The sequence below is a fragment of the Lactuca sativa genome, chromosome 3 (assembly GCF_002870075.4).
Source record: "Lactuca sativa cultivar Salinas chromosome 3, Lsat_Salinas_v11, whole genome shotgun sequence".
Classification (NCBI taxonomy): Eukaryota; Viridiplantae; Streptophyta; class Magnoliopsida; order Asterales; family Asteraceae; genus Lactuca; species Lactuca sativa.
Window position 1 is genome coordinate 3,326,970 of NC_056625.2, and position 23,595 is coordinate 3,350,564.

The 23,595-nt window shown below is 33.7% G+C and overlaps 1 protein-coding gene across 1 annotated transcript; it reads left to right on the plus strand.

The window, feature by feature from the left end:
• The first annotated feature begins 7,373 nt into the window (after positions 1-7,373).
• Positions 7,374-16,758, plus strand: LOC128132567 (uncharacterized). The gene is made up of 5 exons (XM_052769122.1): positions 7,374-7,406; positions 7,517-7,600; positions 7,678-7,755; positions 14,794-15,249; positions 16,660-16,758. The coding sequence occupies exons 1-5, from the start codon at positions 7,374-7,376 to the stop codon at positions 16,756-16,758; spliced, it is 750 nt and encodes a 249-aa protein (XP_052625082.1).
• Positions 16,759-23,595: the final 6,837 nt, after the last annotated feature.

Sequence of the window (23,595 nt, forward strand, 5' to 3'; positions counted from 1 at the left end):
CAACCCAAATTCATACAATGTTTACAAAATAGTTTTCATAACATTTTCCAACATTAGAGTCTCCCAAAATCATAAGTCGTAAACAAGAGGATGTGTACGGTCACGCCTTCGCCTTCCCACGGTCATCCGAAGTACCTGAAAGATAACCTAAACCTGTAAGCCAATGTTTAGTGAGTTCCCAAAAAGTACCACCACATAAACATAATAATAAACAACATGTATACAGAGCCTTCATCCTGACTGTAACGCCGCACCAGCCTATAGACTATCTAGAACACTTGTAGAATCTTCAGCATAACTAGAACGCCTCATCGGGCCTTCAGCCTATCTAGACCATTCTTTGGGCCTTCGTCCTGAATGGTACACCTCTCAGCCCTGTAGTTTATCCAGGACATCATGTGTCTCTTAGCCTTCAGTCTACATTGGTCTGCCTCTACCCAAGAATATATGTCGACATATACATAACACATAAACATGCATATAACCAGTTAACAAATAATTAGGCAAATCTTACAGATCGCTAAGAATAGCATCATCTTATATACCACGATACCGATCTAACAGATCACTACTGTATGATAACATACTATCACATAACAGGATATCTAATACAATGGGTCGGCCTTGGTGCCTTCGACCGGTAAGCATAGTGAGGATAACTCGCCTTACAAACTGGACAAAGGTTGATGAGGTCTCAACTCCGAATCTCAGCTCTAACCATCACCTATTCCAACCAAATGACCAATCTCAATAAAAATCCTAAAATACCTTTAAGTCAAACTTGGTCAAAGTCAAAGTCAAACTGGTCAAACCAACCGAGTCAGTATAGAGTGAGTATGCAGGGTATACACCCTTGGTATATACATTGGGCGTACTCGTATGTTGACAAGCATTGGGGTGGTTTACCTTGTACGCATGGCGTACTCCAGGTACGCATGGCGAACTCCTAGCAGCCCAAAACTCTTATTAAGTGCTTAATGCCTTAAGCACTCACATCCATTTATTAGATCAATGGCTAAAATACCCTCAAGAGTCATAAAGTTTCCATCTTTATAACTTTACATGCCCATTAAGTGCTTAACTCAACTTCTTAATCCATTAAGGCCTTCTAAATGATGCATGGAGCAAACCTGCCACTTGGAATCCTTTTTTATGACTCAAGACCCTCCCAAGGGTCTAAAAGGACAGCTTAATGGTTAAAGACATGTCATGTTCATGAATCATCATTTTGGGACCAAAAAGTTACTTAAAAGAGCAAAACCTAGATCTACAAGATGGAGTGGTAAGGATGCAAGCTTTATACCTTCAAGATGTTGCAAACCAAGAAGAAATCCCAGATCCAAGGTGCTCTCAACTCCAAGATCTTCTCACCACCTTCTTCTCTTTTCAAAACCACTCTAAAACTCTCTTAAAGGCTCGAAATTTGCTCTCTCTTGCTCTAAGGTTTCTAGAAGGTCGAAATTACAGAATGAGGTTGGGTAAGAAGAGGATATTAGTCCATAAGGTTGCTTAAATATGAGACAAAGCCCTAAATTAGGGTTTGCATGCATTCCACATATGCCCTGCGTACGAAGTGTACACCCAACATACTAAGGCACGCCTTATTACGCTTAGCGTACACACGCACACACATCGTACCCATCCAATTACCAATCTTTTACCATAATGCCACTATAGGCCCCTTTTGTACTCTTTCTTAACTTGGGGACCAAAATGCAATATAATAAAATTATAGAGTCCAAAATTCAAAGTAACTCATCATCAGGATGTTACACTTTTCATGAGTACACATCCTAATCTATGGCGAGAGGCATCACAAAATACTACAAAGTCTTGCGTTCCCTCAAGGAAAGATAAAATCTGTGTAGTGCACAACAGTTGTTTCAACCTTTGGAAGGCAAACTCATAACTGTCGCCCCAATTGAATTTCTTGTCTTTTTGAGTTAGAGTGGTGAGAGGCTTGGCTAATTTAGAAAAGTTCTTGATGAATCTCTAGTAAGATCCCAAAATCCATAGGAGTTGGCATACTTCGGTTGGCATTATTGGTGCTTTCCAATCCCTAATTGCTTCAATTTCGTAGGGCCAACATGAATCCCTTTGCTACTGACCACATGACCGAGGAAATGCACATCGTTGATCCAAAACTCGCCTTTTGAGAATTTTGCATAAAGATTCTCCTACCTTAGTAATTCCAGAATCAATTGCAAGTGTTGGCCATGTTCTTCCTTGGTTCGTGAATATATTAAAATTTCGTTGATAAATATGGACACGAATTTATCCAAATAGGGTTTTCACACTCGATTCATAAGGTCCATGAATACGGCTGGTGTGTTGGTCAATCCGAAGGGCATAACCAGGAACTCATAGTGACTGAAACGAGTCTTGAATGTTGTCTTTGGAATGTCTTCTTCTTGAACTATGAGTTGATGATAACCAGATCTTATATCGATTTCGAGTAATAGCAGGATCCTTGCAGTTGGTCGAATAGGTCATCAATCCTTGGGAGTAAGTATCAGTTTTTGATGGTGAGTTTGTTCAATTCTCGATAGTCGATGCACATCCTGAACAACCCATCCTTCTTTTTGACAAATAATATCGGAGCTCCCTAGGGTGAGAAGCTTCGCCGGATAAAGTCTTTGTCAATTAGTTCTTGGAGTTGACTGGATAGTTCTTGCATTTTCGATGGTGTCAAGCGATAAGGAGGTCTTTCCACTGGCGCTGCACCCAGGATTAGGTCGATTCATAATTCAACCTGTCTGACTGGAGGTAATCCAAGTATATCTTCTTGAAATATGTTCAGTTAGTCGCACACTTGTGGAATATCTTTGATTTCCTTACCCTTGCCTTGCATAGCCACCACATGGGTCAAGAAAGTGAAGCATCTCTTATGCAAGAACTTTCTTGACTTCATGTAAGAAATGACTCTTAGATTCTTCCTTGATTTATCTCTCTAATTGCAAGGGATTCGTCATTCGGTTAGGGTAGTTGGAAGGCTTTTTCATAGCATAGAACTTTGGCTTGATGAGGCGATAACCAATCCATTCTGATAATCACATCGAAACTTCCAATGGTCATGGGTATTAGGTCAACGTGAAAGGCGTTCGCCATTTCTACCGTATAATCCTCAGTAAGTTTGAAGGATTTATGGCTTACCATGCTTCAAAACTTATGGTCAGTGAAGCTTCTATCAACACCAATATTGAAAAACACGGAAGCATAGATATTATTGATAGGAAATGTACCAGTAACCACAGTTCGTTCCTCGTGAGCATCTTCAGCAGTTATCACAAATGCTCTTCCTTTGCCACCCTGATCCTTCAGTTTCTTGCATTCCTTCTTAAAATGCCTTGGTTGATTGCATTCGAAGCAGTTATAGGTTTCTCCCTCAGCAGTGGTTGAACTTGAAGTGTTTGGGGTTACTCTTGTTGTAACTCTTGGAGTGACCTTAAGAGTGACTTAGGGAGTTGGTGGTAGATGAGCTCGCAGACTCTTTCGTGGCGCCATCGTCCTAATATGTTCAGAACGAACATGTTGAGTTATTTTTGAGTTGTGTATTTGTGTAAATTTTTCGCAAAATCTTACAGATTTCCAAGGTATAGAGTGAAAGTTCTTAACCGATATTTAACAAGAAATACTAGTGTTTTAAAGTTGGCATAGGGATTCTAAGGTACTAGGTATCTACAGCAAATCTTGAGAACATCCTTGAATCTCTAAAGCTCTCAACCATTGTAGTCTGTCAAACTCATCACTTAAGGTTCGTCGTTTACCGACCCAACCATAAATAACATAGGCACGCTTTCTAGGTTTACTTATGGTATGGCTTATGTATAATACTAACCTTAGTTAAGGTGTTTGACCTAAAGGATTGAGTTGGAAGTTTTAGTTGAAGGTATGTTAGAATTTTTGTTAAGTATTCTCATCATAGGTCGGATTAGATATATAAATATTATATATTATTGTTGGTGAGGCTTGTAGTATTTTTTTTGTACTCCAAGACTACCAAGCACGCATGAGGGCCAAGAAACACCAGAGGGCGTGATCATTTTAGGAATTAAGTCGTTCTGAAATCCAGCAACGCAAGCGGCCCTTCAAACCAGTTACCACTCTCGTAAGTAGTCAAGAAGTAGTGTAATCATTAATAATACTTTTATTAGGAGCCTGTAGTTATAATTGTATTTCCTCTTTCGAGGATATGAATTCTCTATAGCCAATTTAGCTCTGATACCAATCTATCACACCCCGGCCGAGGCGACAGAACATGTCGGACTGTGCGACTTAGTTCATGGATCACAAGCAAATTGAATATACATCACAACTTACAAAAATAACAACACAACAGTTATATTGCAATTTAAGGTTCAAATACATGGTTCATACAAATAATAATAATAAGTTCATGAATTTTCCTTAACAGATAAGCAGATATAACAAAAACTAGAGAAAACAAGATTGCCTGAAATCCATCACTATCTCTTATGCTAGAAGCTGGTTTAGTGATCTCCTGAGAATACATGAAGTTCGAGGGTCTACACAAAGGTCGGTGAGAGTTACAGTGTGACATCCCAATTTCACGACCAGAAAAGACCGATTTTGTTTATGCTTTATATAAAAATCAAAGTAACTTTTTAAAGAAATTGTTGTGGAATTTGTTCCTAAAAATACGATAAAGATTTATCAGAAGCATTTCCAAATAAATGTATTTCATTATATTAAAACCTCGGGATGTCATTGTCAATACAGATCAAAGCATAAATCGAAACAATATAGGCCTTACAACATTTATTTATATCTACTGTCCTATAATCCAAAAACTCGCATCCGATCATCATATCTATGCTCTTGTGCCACTACCTGTAATACAAGAACGTAGAAGAACCTGTGGAGTCATGGACAGGGAGGTCAAACGAACGAAACAAAGTCGTATACTAATAGTGAAGGTCCGTTGGAACGCCAAACGAGGACCTGAATTCACTTGGGAACGAGAAAACCAGATGAAACAAAAGTAGCCACATATTTTCCCCAACTCTTGAAAGTCCCACCTCAAAGTTCAAATTTTGGGACGAAATTCCCTCTAATGCGAGGATGATATGACAACTGGCAAACCCAGGAGTCAAACCAAGTCAAAAGATGTACTATATATAAGTAAGGGCCTGTTTGATAAGCCTTCTAATCGGGCCAGAAGCTAGGACTCGGTCCACAACTTTCAGTCCGTGTGTTTGTTTTGGTGCGTTTCCTCTGACTCGGTCTGAAGAATTTGATTCAGTCGGAGGTTTTCTTCTGATTCGGTCATAAGGAAAAAAGGTGCAGACTCGGTTAAATCTTTCACGTTCCTCAATTGCCCTCTTTACACAGTTCTTCTCCATCAACGATCACATCTCCAATTTTGCTTCTTCTCCATTGATTAGGTCTGTTATCTTTTCCATGTTTATCCTCAAGCAGAGTTGCCGCTGCAAGCAATGTCGCCAACCTCCGCCTCTCATGATGTAGGTTCCTCCCGCCGACCTCCGCCTCTCCTGATGCAAGTTGCAATAGAGGGTAAATTTTGATCGTAAAGTTTGAGAGGGAGAGAGTTACCAAGTAATAGGGAGATCGTGAGTATTGAAGTGGATTAAAGCTCAAACAATTGATTAGTTAACTTAGCAATCGAAGGTATGATCTTTTGCCTTTTGTTCTTACGATTCCGAGTACTGATGTGGACCTTGTTTGCACCTACATTGTTTTGATTTACAAAATTAATAAAACCCAGATGTCGTATTTTTAGGGAATTGGGTGCAAAATCTATTTATAAAGAGAGAGAGATGCATTGGTGTAAAGAATGGTGAAAACTGGGCCATGTATATGTCGATATCTAGATCTCCAGATGATGAATATAACACTATCATTCCAGATGATGAATATAACACTATCACTTTGCAATACACACAGGAAGGTTTATTTACTATAGATAAGAACAGAGAAGGTCATGACGTCATGTTGCAGATTTTGGTGATGAAATAGCAGTTGAACCCATTATATTTGGGTATTTAAATAAGTGGTACCCATTATATTGATCAAATTCGTTGGTATTATGACATGAAACAACTAATTTTCTGGAAAAAATAAAAAGAAGGGTAAAATGGTCATTTCTAGCATTCAGCACAACCAGTCAGTTCCATAATCAAACAATATAGTTTTAGTCAGATGCATGTTCAGTCAGAACTTCAAACCCAGTTAGTCTTTGACTCGGTCAGAACTGACTCAGACAGAAACTATCAAACAGCCCCTAAAACCATATTGTAGCTTTGTTGCATTATATCATCTATAGCCATGAGGGCAACCTTTTATATATATATATATATATATATATATATATATATATATATATATATATATATATATATATATATATATATATATATATATATATATATATATATATATATAAACCCATGTTGATTTAAGTTTACATAAGTCAACATAAATTAAAAGGTTGAGTTAAAACCATAAATTAATATATTGCATATGAGATTTTGGTATTTAAAATCTTGAAACAATTGGTTTTCGGTTTTGTTGGACCACTTGGACCGAAATCACAAAGGGCTAAAAATAGGCCAACTTTGTATAGAAGCTGCAAACAATTAAACATTTTGTAGACATTTAATGTTAATAAAAAATGAATAAAAAACTTGAATATAACATCATAGAAATATAATATATTTGATACAATCAAAATTTTATTAAGGGGCACATCAGTCAAACATCAAATAGTAAACTTTCTCATGGAATAATTGTTAAAAATCAAAATTTTATTAACTAAAATGCTATATTCTTCATATAGGGCTGGCAATTTTCGACACGACACGCGACACGACACGAAATAAATGGGTTTGGGTTGAGTTTTTCAACTCGTCAACCCGCTAACCCGTCAACCCGCCAACCTGTTTATTAAACGGGTCATATATGGGTTTCTTAAAAAATAAACGGGTTGACCCGCCAACCCGTTTATATTCTTAATAAAAAAATTATTATATTTTTAAATGTATTTATGTATCACGTATTAATATTTAATAAGTATTATATAATATATACAATTTATTCATAGACCATTTGATTGTTTTGACATTATTACTCGTGGTGGATGGTCTAAGGTCATAAGTCGTAACTTATAAGACTAAGTCTATAACATGTTTCTATGAATGTTTTTAATTTTCATTTGGATGTTTAAGACTTAAATATCTAAAATTTAGACCCACGAACCCAAATCTGACCCACGAACCCGCCAACTTGTGAACCCGTATAAATAAATGGGTTGGTGGGTCATAACTTCATATTACTCCATGAGCAGCTAAATTAAAGGAAACAAGTGGAAATACGATGGTTTAAAAAACAAATCAATGGTAGTACAAAATACCCACCTTCCTATTAAAGTTTTTTCAAAATGGCCTCTAGAAAAATTATGTTCAACTATTTTACCGATAACGGCAACCTAAAACTATATTTAATTTAACAAAAGTTCTAATTTTTAAACAAAATATAGCTTTTTGATCAGGTGTGGATAAACAGTGCTAAGGAGAGGCTTATGTTGCACTTTGTTCAACATCTTTTTAAGCTTCAAAAAAAGGTGGGACTTGAAGGGCTATTTGCATGTTTTAAGAAATTATGCAGTTTCATTAACATGGTGCTCTTATTTGTTTTTAGGAATTTCAACTAGAGGGTATCAACTTGAAAATTTTAAGAGTTTGTCTAGTATTCAAGTCTTCAATGTTACATAATCAGGTTTTTAAATGCGAATTCTTTTAAAAAAAAAAACAGTTAAATATGAATGTCTAAAATTCAAAAGTTAAACATTAAAACATATATATTAAAATTGATAAGTGAAAATATGCATAACAAAGTACTATCTCTCTCAGACATTTAATCAAACAGCTTGCTTGCAAACACATTCCATTAAAAAAGAAAACACAATACACATAAAATTTCATACATTTGAACATCAAACACAATTATCGAATCAGTAGCAAATCAATTATCAATGAATATAAAAAATCACCTAATAGAATTCTAGGGAAGAACTTAAACTTGACGATTGATATTAAAATAAACATACTGCTGAAATATCGTATGTGAAGAAGGAAATCACTAGAAAAGAAAACCTTTTCGATAAAAAAGAAGTCTGCCAACAACATCAATCGGTGATTTCAAAGAAATTAGAAAAAAGAAGAAAGAAAGCAGAAAATAAGAAAGAAAAATGGAACCTGGTTTGGGTGCGACGGAGATGTAGCTATCGAATGTCTCTGGCCGATGTCTTTACAGGGGAGTGACGGCGAGTAAGGGAGAGTCGACGTGAGGAGAGATAGTTAGAGGCGATGTTGTCAACAAAGATATGTGTACGACTGATGTGTGTCGCTTCACCACCAATCCACTAAACATTGGAAATGGTTACCACTACACAAATTCTTTTTTCTATTCTTTTTATTTTTTTAACATTAAATTAAATAAAAACAAAATACAAACTATAATTTAAATAAAAACCATAAGCTAAATAAAAACCAAAATTTTAATAAAAAATACAAATTACATTAAAATTAAAAACACGTTACATTAATATAAAAAACACCAAAATCCTAAAATTCTTAAAAAACATAAAAAAAAAATCCTAAATTACTTAAAATCATAAATATTAGAACCTATATTTCATATTTGTCCTGGACTTGTTGTTGAATTTTAAAAAACGTCGCAAATTTTTCCGGGTCAATATCTGGTTGGGGCTTTGTGTTTACGATTTGAAGATCGGTAAGGGCTATTTTTTTTTTTTTTGACGAGCTTCCTCCGTTGGTTCGTAGTTTTTTTTTTCAAAATAAACTAGAGCTTTATCTATGGATGTCTCAAGCTCGCCGTCGCTAGTTGCTGGTGCTTTTCCGTTTAAAGACGCTCCCTTTCTCGTTTTGTCCATTCCCGGTGGTCGACGAAGTTGGACGTCCGGTGCCCCCCCCCCCCCCTCGGTGGCGTTGAAGTCGAGTCCAAAACCCACGTTCGACTCGGACGTTCTTGTCTTTTTGTTGGAACCGGTGGTAGATCCCGAATGCGCCATTTCCAGATATATAAACTATTTTGGACCGTTACTAGAAACTTCCCAAGCTTTTTGGTGGCCGAATGGTTTACCATTGGTTGTAATTTTGTATTCGTAGGTCGCGGTTACTAAAATGTTGAAATCGTTGCTACCACTTCTATGCATGTTTTTAAGTTTGTCAAATATGTCATTGAATTTGATGCGAGTTGTCGACATCCCCGTCTTGCGATATGAAAATCCAAGCTTTTGCTAAAGCTTCTTCCTCATCTTCTTTCCATGCGGTAGTTCTTTTTTTTTCTTGGATCTTTCTTTTTTTGCCTTCGACGAGTTGGTTGTTGTGTTTCTTGGACTCGTTCGTCGTCGTCGTCATTGTCAAGATTTATAGGTTGAAATTGAGATAATGAGACTTGAGATGGTTGAAATTATTGAGGTATAAAAGAAGGTTGTTGAAATTGTTGAGAAGGTTGTTGTTGAAAGGATTGGAATTGGGGTTGATTAAATTGTTGTGGTTGTTGTTGGTAGAAGTTTGGGGTGTATGAAATGGTGAATAGAGGTTGTTGTTGTTGGATTGAGGATGTTAACAATTGCATGTAATTAACATTTGCATTTGAAGTATTTGGGGTGTTAGGAGTGTTTGGGGTGTTTTGATTTGAATCAATGTAGAGAGAAAAAAACATGAGAGAGATGAATGTTTTTTGTAGATGGTAATAAAATGTAGAGATTGTTTTGTGAAGTTTAAATTGTTAAGAGAATAGTAGGGTAAATTATAGGTGAAGTTGAGATTGTTTAAGTTTTTAAAAAATAAATTTTGTAATTGTTAAACGGTCAAATAACCGTTCCCCACCACAATTCGGTCGTTACAAAAAGAAGGTTTGTGATTCGTCGTCTCGTCCCGCCTCCGGAGCTACATCACACGCACCCCATCGGACTTGGGGGCGGTGTTCACACATGGGGAGGCACGCCACCTCATCCCAAGACGCGTGAAATGCCCCACATACTGGTTAGCCTTACAGGATAATATTGTGCATTGTATGATAGTACATCTTTCACAGTTACAAAATGATAATTGAATGTATAGGCGTGATTTCACGAAAAACGTATAAAAAATGTCTACCTGTTATAATAGTAAGGGTATCAAATACTCTTCATCTTCATCTACTAATAAAAGAATAGTTATTTTATCATGTGTCACCTTATTAGACCTTCTAATTAAGGTCATGTCACTTTTCAATGTATTACTTCTCCATTTTAAATTTTAAATTTTAAAATTTTTATTCTAATTAAATTAAATTAATAACATTAAAATAAAAAATAAATACAAATTATAAAGTGATATAATTTCACGTATTTATTTGAATCAACGATTATAACTTTATATAACTAAAAACTATCTCTTAATTAATAATTTATTTAAAATACTTAATTAATAATTTTGAGTTTTACTATGAAAGTTTAATTAATATTATAACCATGATTCCCACGAGTTATAAACTAGTAATAGAATGAATCAATCAATACTTTAATGCATTAATTATATTTTTTTTATATAAATCAAAAAAACCAGAAAATTACACATGAAATTAATTTAATTGAAAAATACTAAAAAATTACATATGGTAAGAAGCCTAAGATTGTGACATGTTGCAAAAAAAATTATTAAGGTAGATTTATTTAAAATACTTAATTAATAATTTTGAGTTTTACTTTGAAAGTTTAATTAATATTATAACCGTACACGGGTTATAAACCAATAATAGAATGAATCAATCAATACTTTAATGCATTAATTATAATTTTTTATATAAATAAAAAAAAACAGAAAATTACACGTGGAATTAATTTAATTGAAAAATACTAAAAAATTACATGCGGCAAGAGGTCTAAGAATATGACATGTGGCAAAAAAAAATTATTAGGATAGATTTGTTTAAAATACTTAATTAATAATTTTGAGTTTTACTATGAAAGTTTAATTAATATTATAATTGTGGTTCTCACTGTTATAAATTAGTAATAGAATGAATCAATCAATACATTAATGCATTAATTATAATTTTTTTATATAAATCAAAAAAATTAGAAAATTACACATGGAATTAATTTAATTTGATAATACTAAAAAATTACATGTGGCAAGAGGCCTAAGAATGTAACATGTGGCAAAAAAAAAATATTATGGTAGATATGATGAGATATGAAACCAACCTATTGGTTTGCACAAAGGAAATTAGTCGATGCTATTTTGTATGATATATATAATTTTTTAAAACAAAAAAAAAAAAAAAAAAAAAAAAAAAAAAAAATTGTAATAAATGTTTATATATGGAATGTTGCTTCATATTAAAATAAAGATTTTATATACCGAATGCTATTTTGTACTATGCATATATTTTCTAAAGTAGAAACATAAAAGTAATGTTTTAAACCCATTAAAAAGGTAAACCATTATATTTTGATAATTAAATTTAAAAGTACAATGAATAGCTGAATAATTTTTAAAAATACTATGGGTAAGTAGAAAACTTGGTACACAACAAGCTTTTTATTTATTTTACCAGGCTCCAACTCCATTCTCTAATACTATTTACGCTCCATGTTAACAAATGGGCCAACATATCTTTTTAATAAATTATCAAAATATTTAGGACTTTTATTTTGTCATAGGCCCATCGTGCCTTCTTCTCACACTTAGAATCAGCATGCACAAAAAAACCGGTTCAAGATCCAAACCGGTAAACCGGTTTACGCTAAACTGGTCCACAGTGAACTGAACCGGTTTGAGAACCGAACCACCGGTTTACATCCGTTCGAGATTTTAGTCGTTGAAACCGGTTTATATCGTGTGAACCGGTTTGAAACCGGTATGGAACCGAACCGAACTGGTTTAGAACCGATTGAACCGGTTTAGAACCGATGTAACCGGTTTAGATAGGTTCGACTAATTTTTTGAGTGAACCGGTTTGAACCGAACCGGTTTGAGGCTGAACCGGTTTTGCTTGGCTAGAGAGTGAACCGAACCGGTTCGGTTTGAAAAAAAAAAAAAACGATTTGTTCACCCCTAATCAGGACTCACAAATCACAACTCACACTCCTCGATTACTCAACTCTCTTCATCTCTCCACGAGACTGCAACTGCGAAGCTCTCAACATCTTATTCCGTCGACCAACGGCGATTATCTGTTCTCAATCCCCATCTCAACTGTACAGGAGGAATTTACGTTTGTTGAAGTTATGTTATTGTTAGCAATAGGAAAAAAAATCATTTGTATATATTATTTAATGTGTTCATAAATCAAAGGTTGTTAATGTTATTTTAGCAAATTGTCCATAAGTATATATAATAATGCCTTTTATGGGTGCTACTGCTGCTGTCTGGTTTATGAAACTGTAATCACTTCAAACGATTATTGGTTACAAATGAATTACGTGGTGGGACAAATAATATGTTTCTATTTGTTTACTAGAAATCTTGTTCCTGTGTAACTCTTGTGTTTAACCAATCACATTTCCCAGATTTACAAGTTGTAATATGTTGCTAAAAATCCGTTTGTAAACAAAGTATTTTGCTAAAAAGGTTAGTTCAAAAAAATGTTGTTACCAACTATAGTTCCAATCAACAATAACAAAGGGATATGAAATCCATACATACATAAATAGTTAAATACCCAAGCATATGGAATCAATGACTATAAATGTATTCAATTTTTTTTTAAAGTTTTTTACAATCCATAGTAAACTAATTATGCTTTTCTACAAAATGTATTTTATAATTTTGAATATAAGGAGACATCTTAACACGAGGTATTTAGCTACTTCTAGAAATGCATCTTCCCAGGTGATCACTAAAGAACCGAAGGAAAACTCAATGTGTTTAACTAAAATCTTCATAATCTGTTACGAGTTCAGGGCGTTGTAGACTAGGAACACCTCAAGTCACCCATTAAAAAAATTTAATCTATTGTATAACAATTAACAAAAAGAAGACAAGCAAAAAAGAAAAAATATACCCATGACCTATTAAGATAAAGAAGATTCAAGATTTAAATAGAAAAAAATTGTAATCCTTTAGATTAGCTAAAAAACACGAAAGCCCAAACAACCTTGAGGCATCCAAGTAGGCCCTATAACCATATGGGCTATGGTAATATCAAATCATCACATATAGGGATTCAGTAAGTATAGAATCTTGAATTACTCTCCAAGCTTGAAACTTTTTTTTAAGTTTTAATGATTTAAAATTATCTAAATATTATTAAATAATAAAAGGTATTAAAAAAATAAATTTGAGTAAATTTGATATTTTAAAACATTAACAAGATATTTAAAGTTTAGATCTTGTAAATATGATATTTAGCCGTTTAATAAGTGTATATATGAAATTATGCCCGTACCTATATTATATAATATCTGTCAAAACAAAGTTGGTGAAATATTAAAATATCATGGATCATGGAGCATGGTCTTTTCTTAGAACTCAAATCAAACGTTTAAAAGACCGAAGAAAATTTACCTCTTTCCATCCAAATTTCTAAATTTAAAGAAGTTCACTTAACAAGATTTCCATGCTCCTAATTTGCATCATTTCCCCTCAAGTTTCTAGTCTTGTGTTTGTGCTTATGAATGGTTGTTTTTTCCAGAGTCATCAATGTGATTGATTGATTGCATCTCACAATCACTTATCAATAAAGTGTTTGCTTGAATTGAATGTTCCACTTCTAATCATCAGTTTTTATGATTAAACAAGATGCATGCAGCATGCCCTCCCTCAAGACTCAATGCCACATATCTTCTTACACTTGATCTGGACATTTATTGTTGAGTGAGAACAGCTGTGATGATTTTGATCATATCAGACTATTAAATGTGATAAAATATGCATTTGCATTCAGACAAGATTAGTAACTATTAGGTATACGAGAGTCTTCGACAGTTAATTAAGGAGTCTACATGAGTAGTATATTTAAAGGAATGTCTACAAGCTCTATAACTCTCTTATAAAGTTATAAATATTGAAATATAGAAGTAGGCCCGGCCCATGGGGTGGGCAAGCTGGGCGACGGCCCATAGCCCATCGTTGGATTGGGGCCCCAAAAAAATGGACATTAATAATTATAGACAAAACTTCAAAAATGGTCCTTGTGCTTTTCGAAAATATCAAGTTTAGTCCCTAAGTTCAAAAAACCTCACAGATGGTCCCTGTGGTTTCAAAACTTTTAACATTTGGTCCTTCCGGCTAACTCCGTTACCATTTAACCGTTAAGTCAGGGGCATTTTTGTCATTTCACTACACAGGGACCATTTATGAAGTTTTCAAATACTTTTTTTAAATAAATAAATAAATATATAATATTTAATATACAAGGGGTCCCACCCCACCCCATCTCTCTCTCTCTCTCTCTCTCTCTCTCTCTCTCTCTCTCTCTCTCTCTCTCTCTCTCTCTCTCTCTCTCTCTCTCTTCAGCCCTACTATCTCCTTCATTATTTACCCTTACCATAAATCACAAAATCTATCAAAATCCAAATTAGAAAAGAAGCACTAATCAGATCCTATAACCACAATCACCAACACCTGCACCATAGAGACTGTGAAATCGCATACACAGAAATCCAAAATGATGGGGGGTTGAGTTACAGGTTTCAGAACTGATGAAGGAGAGGCGGAGTTACAGGTTTCGCACACAGTCATCGCTTTGGTTTCAGATCTTCGTTTTTTGGTTTTTGATCTTTGTTTTGTTTGTTCATAGCAAGGAACAGCAGGTGAAACCGGATTGATTCCAGTTTACCCAACCTTAACTTTCCCAAATCACTACTCAATCGCCATCGGATTATACCCTACTTATCATGGAATCATATTAAACAGATTCACTGATCCAACTACAGGCGATAACTTCACAACAAGAAGTCGTGAACCCAAATGGTGGTTAGGCGAACCCATATGGGAGACCATCGCGAACCAAGGGCTGAAAGCGGTGACATATTTCTGGCCTGGGTCCGATGTAAAAAAGGGTTCTTGGGATTGTCCTGTGAATTTCTGTCCACCGTATAACGCTTCAGTCCCGTTTGAAGAACGCGTCGATACTTTTCTCCATTATTTCGATTTGCCAAATGAAGAAATTCCTGCTTTCATGGCGTTATATTTGGAGGACCATGATTCTCAAGGTCATCTAGTTGGCCCTGATGATCCTCAAATTACAGAAGCTGTTAGTCACATCGATGGGTTTATTTATTTATTTATTTTTAAAAAAGTAATACAAACCTCATAAATCGGTGGTACACCCCCTTGATCGGAAACCGGAGGTCCCGTCAATTTCTTCAGTTCGCTCCTCCTGTGAAATACTTGAGAGGGATGAAGATGATTCAGTCGTTTCCGGGGAATAGCGAGATCAAAATGGGGATAGGGTTGGATGTTAAGAGAGAGAGAGGGTGTGGCCTTTTTATTAAATAATTATATATTTTTTCTTTTTTTTAATAGAGACAACCTCATAAATGGTCCCTGGTATTGAAATGACGAAAATGCCCCTCACTTAACGGCAGAAAACTGACGGAGTTAGGCGAAAGGACTAAACATTAAAAGTTTTGAAACCACAGGGACGATCCATGAGGTTTTTTGAACTTAGGGACTAAACTTGATATTTTTAGAAACCGCAGGGACCGTTTTTGAAGTTTTGTCATAATTATATATATACTGTTTATACTTTAAATAAACATGATTACAGACCAATTGGAAAAGACGTTGCCTTCAAATCTTCTAGGTCCAAAGTTCAAGTCTTCTTGTTAATGTGGCTTTTTGAATTTAGTAATGACAATTAGGCCGGCCCAAATCTTGGTTTACACACATATTTAATGATAATTAGTTTAGATTTTACACACTTAAATTATTTTTTAATATCACACAAAATTCTAATTATAAATTATCAAGTCTATATATTTTATTATGAAATAAAAGTTAATTATTTATCCATTTTTTTTATAAAAATCATACTCGCCAAAAATTTATAAAATGAGTTTTATTTAAGCAGGCCAATTTTAGAACTTGACAATAGTTTATTTTTAAAAAATTTAGTTTATATTTAATTATTATTTTTTAACTGAAGAATATAATTCACTTCTAAACTATTTTTAATTTTATCTATGTTTTAAATAAGACATAAACTCTCCATCTCAAAAAAAGAAAGGAAAACATTCGATATGGTTACACTAGAAGCAATTTGTTTTTCGAATGGTCCTATTTTTGTTTTTGCCCCGGGCCCACAAAATCCTTGGACCGGCCTTGTATAGAAGCAATGACTTTCTTTTTTAAAGGCGTGTTTGACACATGTCTTTTTGGGACTTTTAATTGTAACATTTTAACAAAAATAAACTTTTAGCTTTTAATTTAAACAAAAAACTTCAAATCTAAAACTTACTTTATGTCTCGTTTAAAAAAAAAGCTATTGAACATTTTTTTAATCAATTCTCTTACTTCATGTAATTTTACACATTTCAAAATCTTCCAATTAATTTTATCAAACACTCATATAACAAACAAAAATTACAACATTCAACTACCAGTTAGTTTGCCAAACACACCTAAATTTATTATGATATCACAGTTTTAAATTGTTTAACAGATTCTAACACTTCTTTATCGATTTTTCACAATTCAGTTTGTTGCATCTGTTACCTTGTTGTTATTAAAACTTTTGATTACTTTAAGCCTTACCAGCTGATTTGTTCAACATGTTGTTGAAGTAATAAAGCAATTGATATAAGATCACAAACACATTGTTTCATATGAATCAAACAAGTTATAGACTTTCACTCACAAAATATGCAACCTAAAAAGAAAGCTCGATGATATTACATGTGTTTTTGAATATTTATTTAGTAATATAATAAATAGATGGATTATATAAAACCCAATAAATGAACAAAAAAAAAACCAAAAACTGTATAAGTTTTATTCCATAATCCACTCCAAAATTTATTTATTTTATTCCTTTGATTGAAAATTTTATATTACCCGTCAATTTTTGTAATTTTTCATTTTGATTTCGTTTTAATATGAAATGTTGCATTGTTGGTCCCTGATCTTCTCTCTTTATTTTATAATCTACCCTAAAATCAATTTCTTTTTATTCGATTGATTGGAATTTCTATATTACCCCCTCAACTTTCATAATTTCTCATTTTCTTGTTTTATTGAAATAAATTACAAATATTTTCGTGCAACTTGTTGGCTTATAACGTGATGGGATGTCAAGCCCACCAAGCAAATTACATCCTTTGATTGCTAAATAAACGTAATATAATGGTAAAAAGGGGTATCGATCCTCGAGGAAATGGTTGTATTCAATCACCAATGCAATCTAATAGAACTAATGAAATTTAAACTAACTAACTACAATTAAACTAAAAGGAGGGGTTGTTTGATTACTGGAAAACTAAAATAATTGAATAACTAAAAACCTTGCAATTAAGCAAGTTGATGAGATGCTCAAAGGTTGGAAATAATTGGTTAACTAAGGCAATTCAACACAATGAATATTTGTGTGTTTATCATTAGGATCTAATACAAAGCTTATCCTTCATCCCAAATTGGTTATAGCAATCATGAAGCATGATATGCCAAGATTCCTCATAGGTAGTATGGAGGTTGGGGAAACCCACAACACACCTTCTTAATTAAGATCAAGGGTCAATTGAAGCAATTAATCCCAAGAAATCAATTACCCTTAAGAATGAAGGAATCCCCAATTCCTAGAGGATGTTAAATGCTTACACATCCATAAAGGAGATATGATTCATAAGCTAGAGATGATTTCTACCATCATAAAGCCTTTGTTCTAGATAAATTCAATGATCCGATGCAAAATCAATGAAATAAATCAACCATTGCTCAATCAAATACTAAGCTCATGATCAAAGCATCAAATAAGCATAAGAATTGCAAACTAGAATCATAAACATGGAATAAATTGATAATCAACATAAATCCTTCAAAACCCACAAACATTCATTGGTTTTCAGCCAAAGTCAACCAAATAAGAGTATTAGCCACTCATGGCAACAAAGTAACAAGAACAATAATCTAATTGCATAAAGAAACTACCTAAGATTTAGAAAGATGAAAGGAAATGATTTCTAGCTCCCAAAATCGCCTCTTGCAGGTCTCCAATGGTGGAAAAACGTGAATGAGCTTCTAGATCTGATCCCTAAGGGTTATGGCAAGCCAAATGACCAAAATGCCCAAACTGGGCAGTTGCGCGGGTACCCGCACGACGAAAATTCCACCCGCGCAAATGTTGTTGTAATGCTATTGGTCCACCAAGCCACTCCACCCTTCCACTACCAAAGATTCCTTTGGTCCCCCCTCCCTTGTCCATGTAATTTGAAATGCACCAATCATCATTTAGCCACCAAATGGATGCTCCAAGCCCAAAATTAGAAATTTATGATCCATCTTCACAAGCCCAAATAATCCAAGCCAATAACTTTCAAAGCCCAATTCTTCCTCTTTGATTCCGCCAAGCCCAATAATGTCTCGGGAGCCCACTAAGCTCGTCTCCAATCAACCCGCCACCGCAACAAGCACCGAAAAACCTACAAAATATCTCATGCAACATAACAAGCACCCGGTATTGTTATAAAACTACAATCACATTTTTCCCAACATCTTCATTTCTTATATCATTTAAGGACAAAGAAACAGAAGGTTTTCAAGAACATACATCAAAAAACCTCACTACAAATACCCTATTCTACTCTCGTAACAAAACACTCAAACCCTAATCTAGGATGATAATCTGAGATGAACAACTGAATATTGCACAATAGAACACAAAGAACAATTAGGAAAAAATATATCAGATCTACGACTCAACACTTCGATCCTTTCACAAAACCCTAATTGACAGAACTTGTACAAGAGAGAAAACGAGACAGAAGAACAGGATGAAGGTAGCTGAATCTGCCCTCTTTACACTCTCTCTCTTCTTTTATACCTGCTATTGTTAACCGGATATAACCCGACCCATATCTAGGTCCGCGCCTTTCTTTCTTTACCCTGCATATATCATATTTAACCAATACACATATACACAAAAAATAAATATAAGATTGTATACTTATTCATAATATTTTCAACATCCCCCCTCAATCGAAATATTTATTTTTCACTTTTAAAAACATCAACAACACCCATTTTCTTAGTTAGAAAATCATGCTGCTTAACATTTAAAGATTTAGTTAAAATATCTGCAGTTTGTTCAGATGAACAAATCTTAACCAACCTTATCACACCATTAGAAATCTTTTCTCTAATAAAATGCAAATCAATTTCAAAATGTTTTGTTCTTTCATGAAACACTGGATTTAAAGCTAATTTGATAGTTGACTCATTATCACAAAAAACTGAAACAGGAATTAAATCTTTAACTTCTAATTCAAACAAAACTTTTAATATCCAAATTATTTCACAAGTAATAGATCCTAAAGCTCTATATTCAGCCTCAGTGGAGGATCTAGAAACAGTAGACTGTTTTTTACTCTTCCATGATATTAAACAGTTATTAAAATAAACCAAATATCCAGACACTGATTTCCTTGTAATCATGCATTTAGCCCAGTCAGCATCTACAAACCCTTTAAGCTCAAATTTATCAGATTTGGTTATAAACACCCCTTTTCCAGGACTGTTTTTTAAGTATCTTAAAAGTCTAAAAACAATTTTTAGATGAGATTTTTTAGGCTTATGCATAAACTGACTGAGTACTTGAACAGCATATGAAATATCTGGTCTAGTAACTGTCAAATATATCAATTTACCAATAATTTTCTGAAACTCAGTTTTATTCTCCAATAATGAATTTTCTTTTTTATTTTCATCAGCCTTTATCAGAATATTTGTTTCCAATGGAGTATTTACTGATTTACACCCAAGCATACCATACTCATGTAACAATTCTAAACAATATTTCCTTTGATTTAAACACAAACCATTATTAAATTTTATTACCTCAATTCCCAAAAAATATTTTAAAGTTCCAAGATCTTTAATTAAAAACTGAGTTTTCATAAAGTCTTTAACTTTCTGCAATTCATGTTCACAACTTCCAGTTAAAATAATATCATCTACATATACAAGCAACATAGTTATAGATCCTTCAAATTTTCTAACAAATAATGAGTAGTCACTTATACTCTGCTTAAAACCAAACATAAACAAGGCAGAACAAAGTTTTTCATTCCACTTCCTAGGAGCTTGTTTCAAACCATATAAAGATTTTGTAAGTTTACAAACCCTAGAATCACCAACAGAAAAATATCCAGGAGGAAGAGACATATAAACATCTTCAGTTAAGTCACCATATAAGAATGCATTATTAATATCTAACTGATATAATGGCCAAGAATTGTGTACAGATAAAGAAATAATTATTCTTACAGTCACAATTTTTGCAACAGGAGAAAAAGTTTCTTCAAAATCAATTCCTTCCCTTTGATTATACCCTTTAGCTACTAAACGAGCCTTATATCTTTCTACTTCACCATTAGACTTATATTTTATTTTAAAAACCCACTTACAACCTATTGGCTTTCTGTTCTTAGGTAAACATGTAATTTCCCAAGTATTATTTCTATGGAGAGCTTCCATCTCTTCATTCATAGCTTTAACCCAGTTCGGATCAGTTAAAGCTTCCTTATAATCTTTAGGCTCAACAGTTTTATTCAAATTTGAAATAAAACATTTAGTATTATTGTCTAAAAAGGAATAATTAACAGTTCTTTCTATACCATATTTATATTTTCCTTCAACAATGTAATCAGAAAACTTTACAGGCATATGAGACTCACGTCTAGACCTAGAAGGACCTAAAGACTGTTCAACAGAAGGGATTAAGGGTGACTGACTCCTTTCCTCAGAAATGTTAGAAGAAGAAGGAACAGAATCTGCAGAAGGAGGCACAATTGCCTCGCCACTACGATTGACATCATTATTAGAATTGATATCATCCAGGTGAATGGCTGCATCAGTACCATCCATCTGTGACTCTACTCTCAGCTCATCAAGATTAATAGAATCATTTAAGTATTCATTTGTATCAAATTCATCATAGGAAAATGGATCATTTGGGCCATAATCAGAAAAATTTTTGTCAACATTAGCTGACTTCAACTTATATGGAAAAACAGATTCATAAAATTTCACATCCCTGGACATAAAAGAAGTATTAGTATCAAGACTAAGAAGCTTATAAGCCTTTTTATCAGAAGAATATCCTAATAAAACACACTTTTCAGCACGTTCAGAAAACTTATCAGAAACATTTTGTTTAGCAGCAAAACAAAGACAACCAAAAATTCTCAAATAATCAAAATTAGGTGTTCTTTTATAAACAAGTTCATAAGGAGATAACCCATGTAAAACTGATGTAGGCATTCTATTTATCAAAAAAACTGAAGTTAAAACAGCATCTCCCCAATATTTTATCGGAACAGCTGACTGAAACAAAAGAGATCTTGCAACATTAAGTATGTGTCTGTGCTTCCTTTCCACAACTCCATTTTGTTGTGGAGTGTAAGCACAGGAAGTCTGATGAATGATACCTCGTTCAATACAAAAATATTTCATTTGATTATTTACAAATTCAGTACCATTATCAGATCTCACAACCTTAACATTGACACTAAACTGATTCATCAAAATATTTACAAAAACCTTAAAGCAATCAAAAACTTCACTTTTAGATTTCAACAAAAAAACCCAAGTAGCCCTTGAGAAATCATCCACAACAGTCAGAAAAAACTTAAACCCTTCTACAGAAGCTAGTCTATAGGGACCCCAAACATCTAAGTGAATTAATTCACCCAACTGAGTTGAACAATGTTGACTAAGTGAGAATGACTCCCTAGTCTGTTTAGCCCTATGACATACATCACAAGGAGGGAGTGACTCATTTCCCAGTTTCAATTTATTTTTCAAAATATTCAGAGCCTGATCAGCAGGATGACCTAGTCTACTATGCCAAGTTAACTTTGAGACACAACACTTAGAATTAATCAGATTTACTGAATTACCTGAGGGAATGTGATCTAGGTAATATAATCCCCCAGATTCTCTACCATTCTCCACCATCTTCTTTGATAGTGAATCCTGAATTTTACAATTATGTTCAGAGAAAGTAATTTCACATCCATTATCCTTACATAGTTTATGTACAGACAAAAGATTAACATTAAAGTCTGGCACAGCAAACACATCAAATAAAGTAAGATTAGAGGACAATTGAACATTCCCAATCTTATTTATTTTAGCAGAAGAACCATTAGGATGTTTTACAAGTAGATTAAGTTTAGACACATCCACAGTATCTTGGAGTTGTGATTCTGAGGCTATCATATGTTGATTTGCTCCAGAATCAACAATCCAACTTTGAGATTTATTTGAAGTAACAAAAGAATTAAAACAATATGTTGTTGTAGTTGTTGTACCTGCCATATTTGCAGCAGCAGGTACATCCTTATTGTCAGGAGTCTCATTTATGAGACGAAGAAATTTTGAATATTGTTCACTAGTAAGATAGTGACATTCACTACCACAACCAGACTCAGAAGCAACCACAGAATTGCTGTTTGAACCAACAGAAGAAGAATTCACAGAAACAGATTTATTTTGATTATTATTTCCAATTCTTTGTTTAAAATCCTTTGGATATCCAATCAATTTGTAGCACTTTTCTATTGTATGACCTTTAAGATTACAGTGCTTGCACTGTAGCCCTTGATTTCTGAATCTATTTTGACCTTGACCTTTTTTAAAATCAGTAACCTTACTATTAAAAACAGATACTTGAGGTTTTGAAGAAACAACAGAACTCAATGAACCATTCTTTTGAAGAGACTCTTCTCTAGAGAGAATTGAGAAAGCAGTTTTAACATTAGGCAATGGTTCCATTAAAAGAATGTGACTTTTAACCTGATTATATATATCATCAAGACCACTTAAGAATTGCATTAATTTCATCATTTTAGAATGATCATTTAGTTTATTTGCAGCTTCACAAACACATTCAGATAAACTAGTCAACCCATCAAACTCTTTCCATAAACAATCAAGTTTGTTATAATAGTCTGAAAGAGAAGAACCACTTTGTTTTAAGGTGTTTATCTGCTGATGAATATTAAAAATTACAGAACCATCAGCCTTATTATAGGTTTCAAACAACTCATCCCAAATGTCTTTAGCATTATCAGAATACACATGATTAGCATATATTGCTTCAGATATAGATCCTAATAACCAATTACACACAACAGCATTCACACGTTCCCATTTAGATTTTTTTGTTTCATCAGTTTTTTCAAGAACAATAGTTCCATCCACAAAACCCAATTTGTTTCTAGCTTTAAGACCTCTAGTCATTGCACTACGCCATAAACGGAAATTTTCATTACCAGTCAATTTAATAGTTATTATGGAAGTAACTGTATTATCAGAAGGATGTATGTATAAAGGATCATCAAAGTCAACAGGAGAATCCTTAGGGACACCACTTCCCTCAGGT

Bases quoted from the DNA above. Each gene is read 5' to 3' on its own strand.
- LOC128132567 (XM_052769122.1), top strand. From the start codon at position 7,374: ATGGTAGTACAAAATACCCACCTTCCTATTAAA. The intron at 7,756-14,793 runs GTTTTTAAATGC...GTTTGTTCATAG, and splicing joins CTTCAATGTTACATAATCAG to CAAGGAACAGCAGGTGAAAC. The intron at 15,250-16,659 runs GTTAGTCACATC...ATTGTTTAACAG, and splicing joins ATCCTCAAATTACAGAAGCT to ATTCTAACACTTCTTTATCG.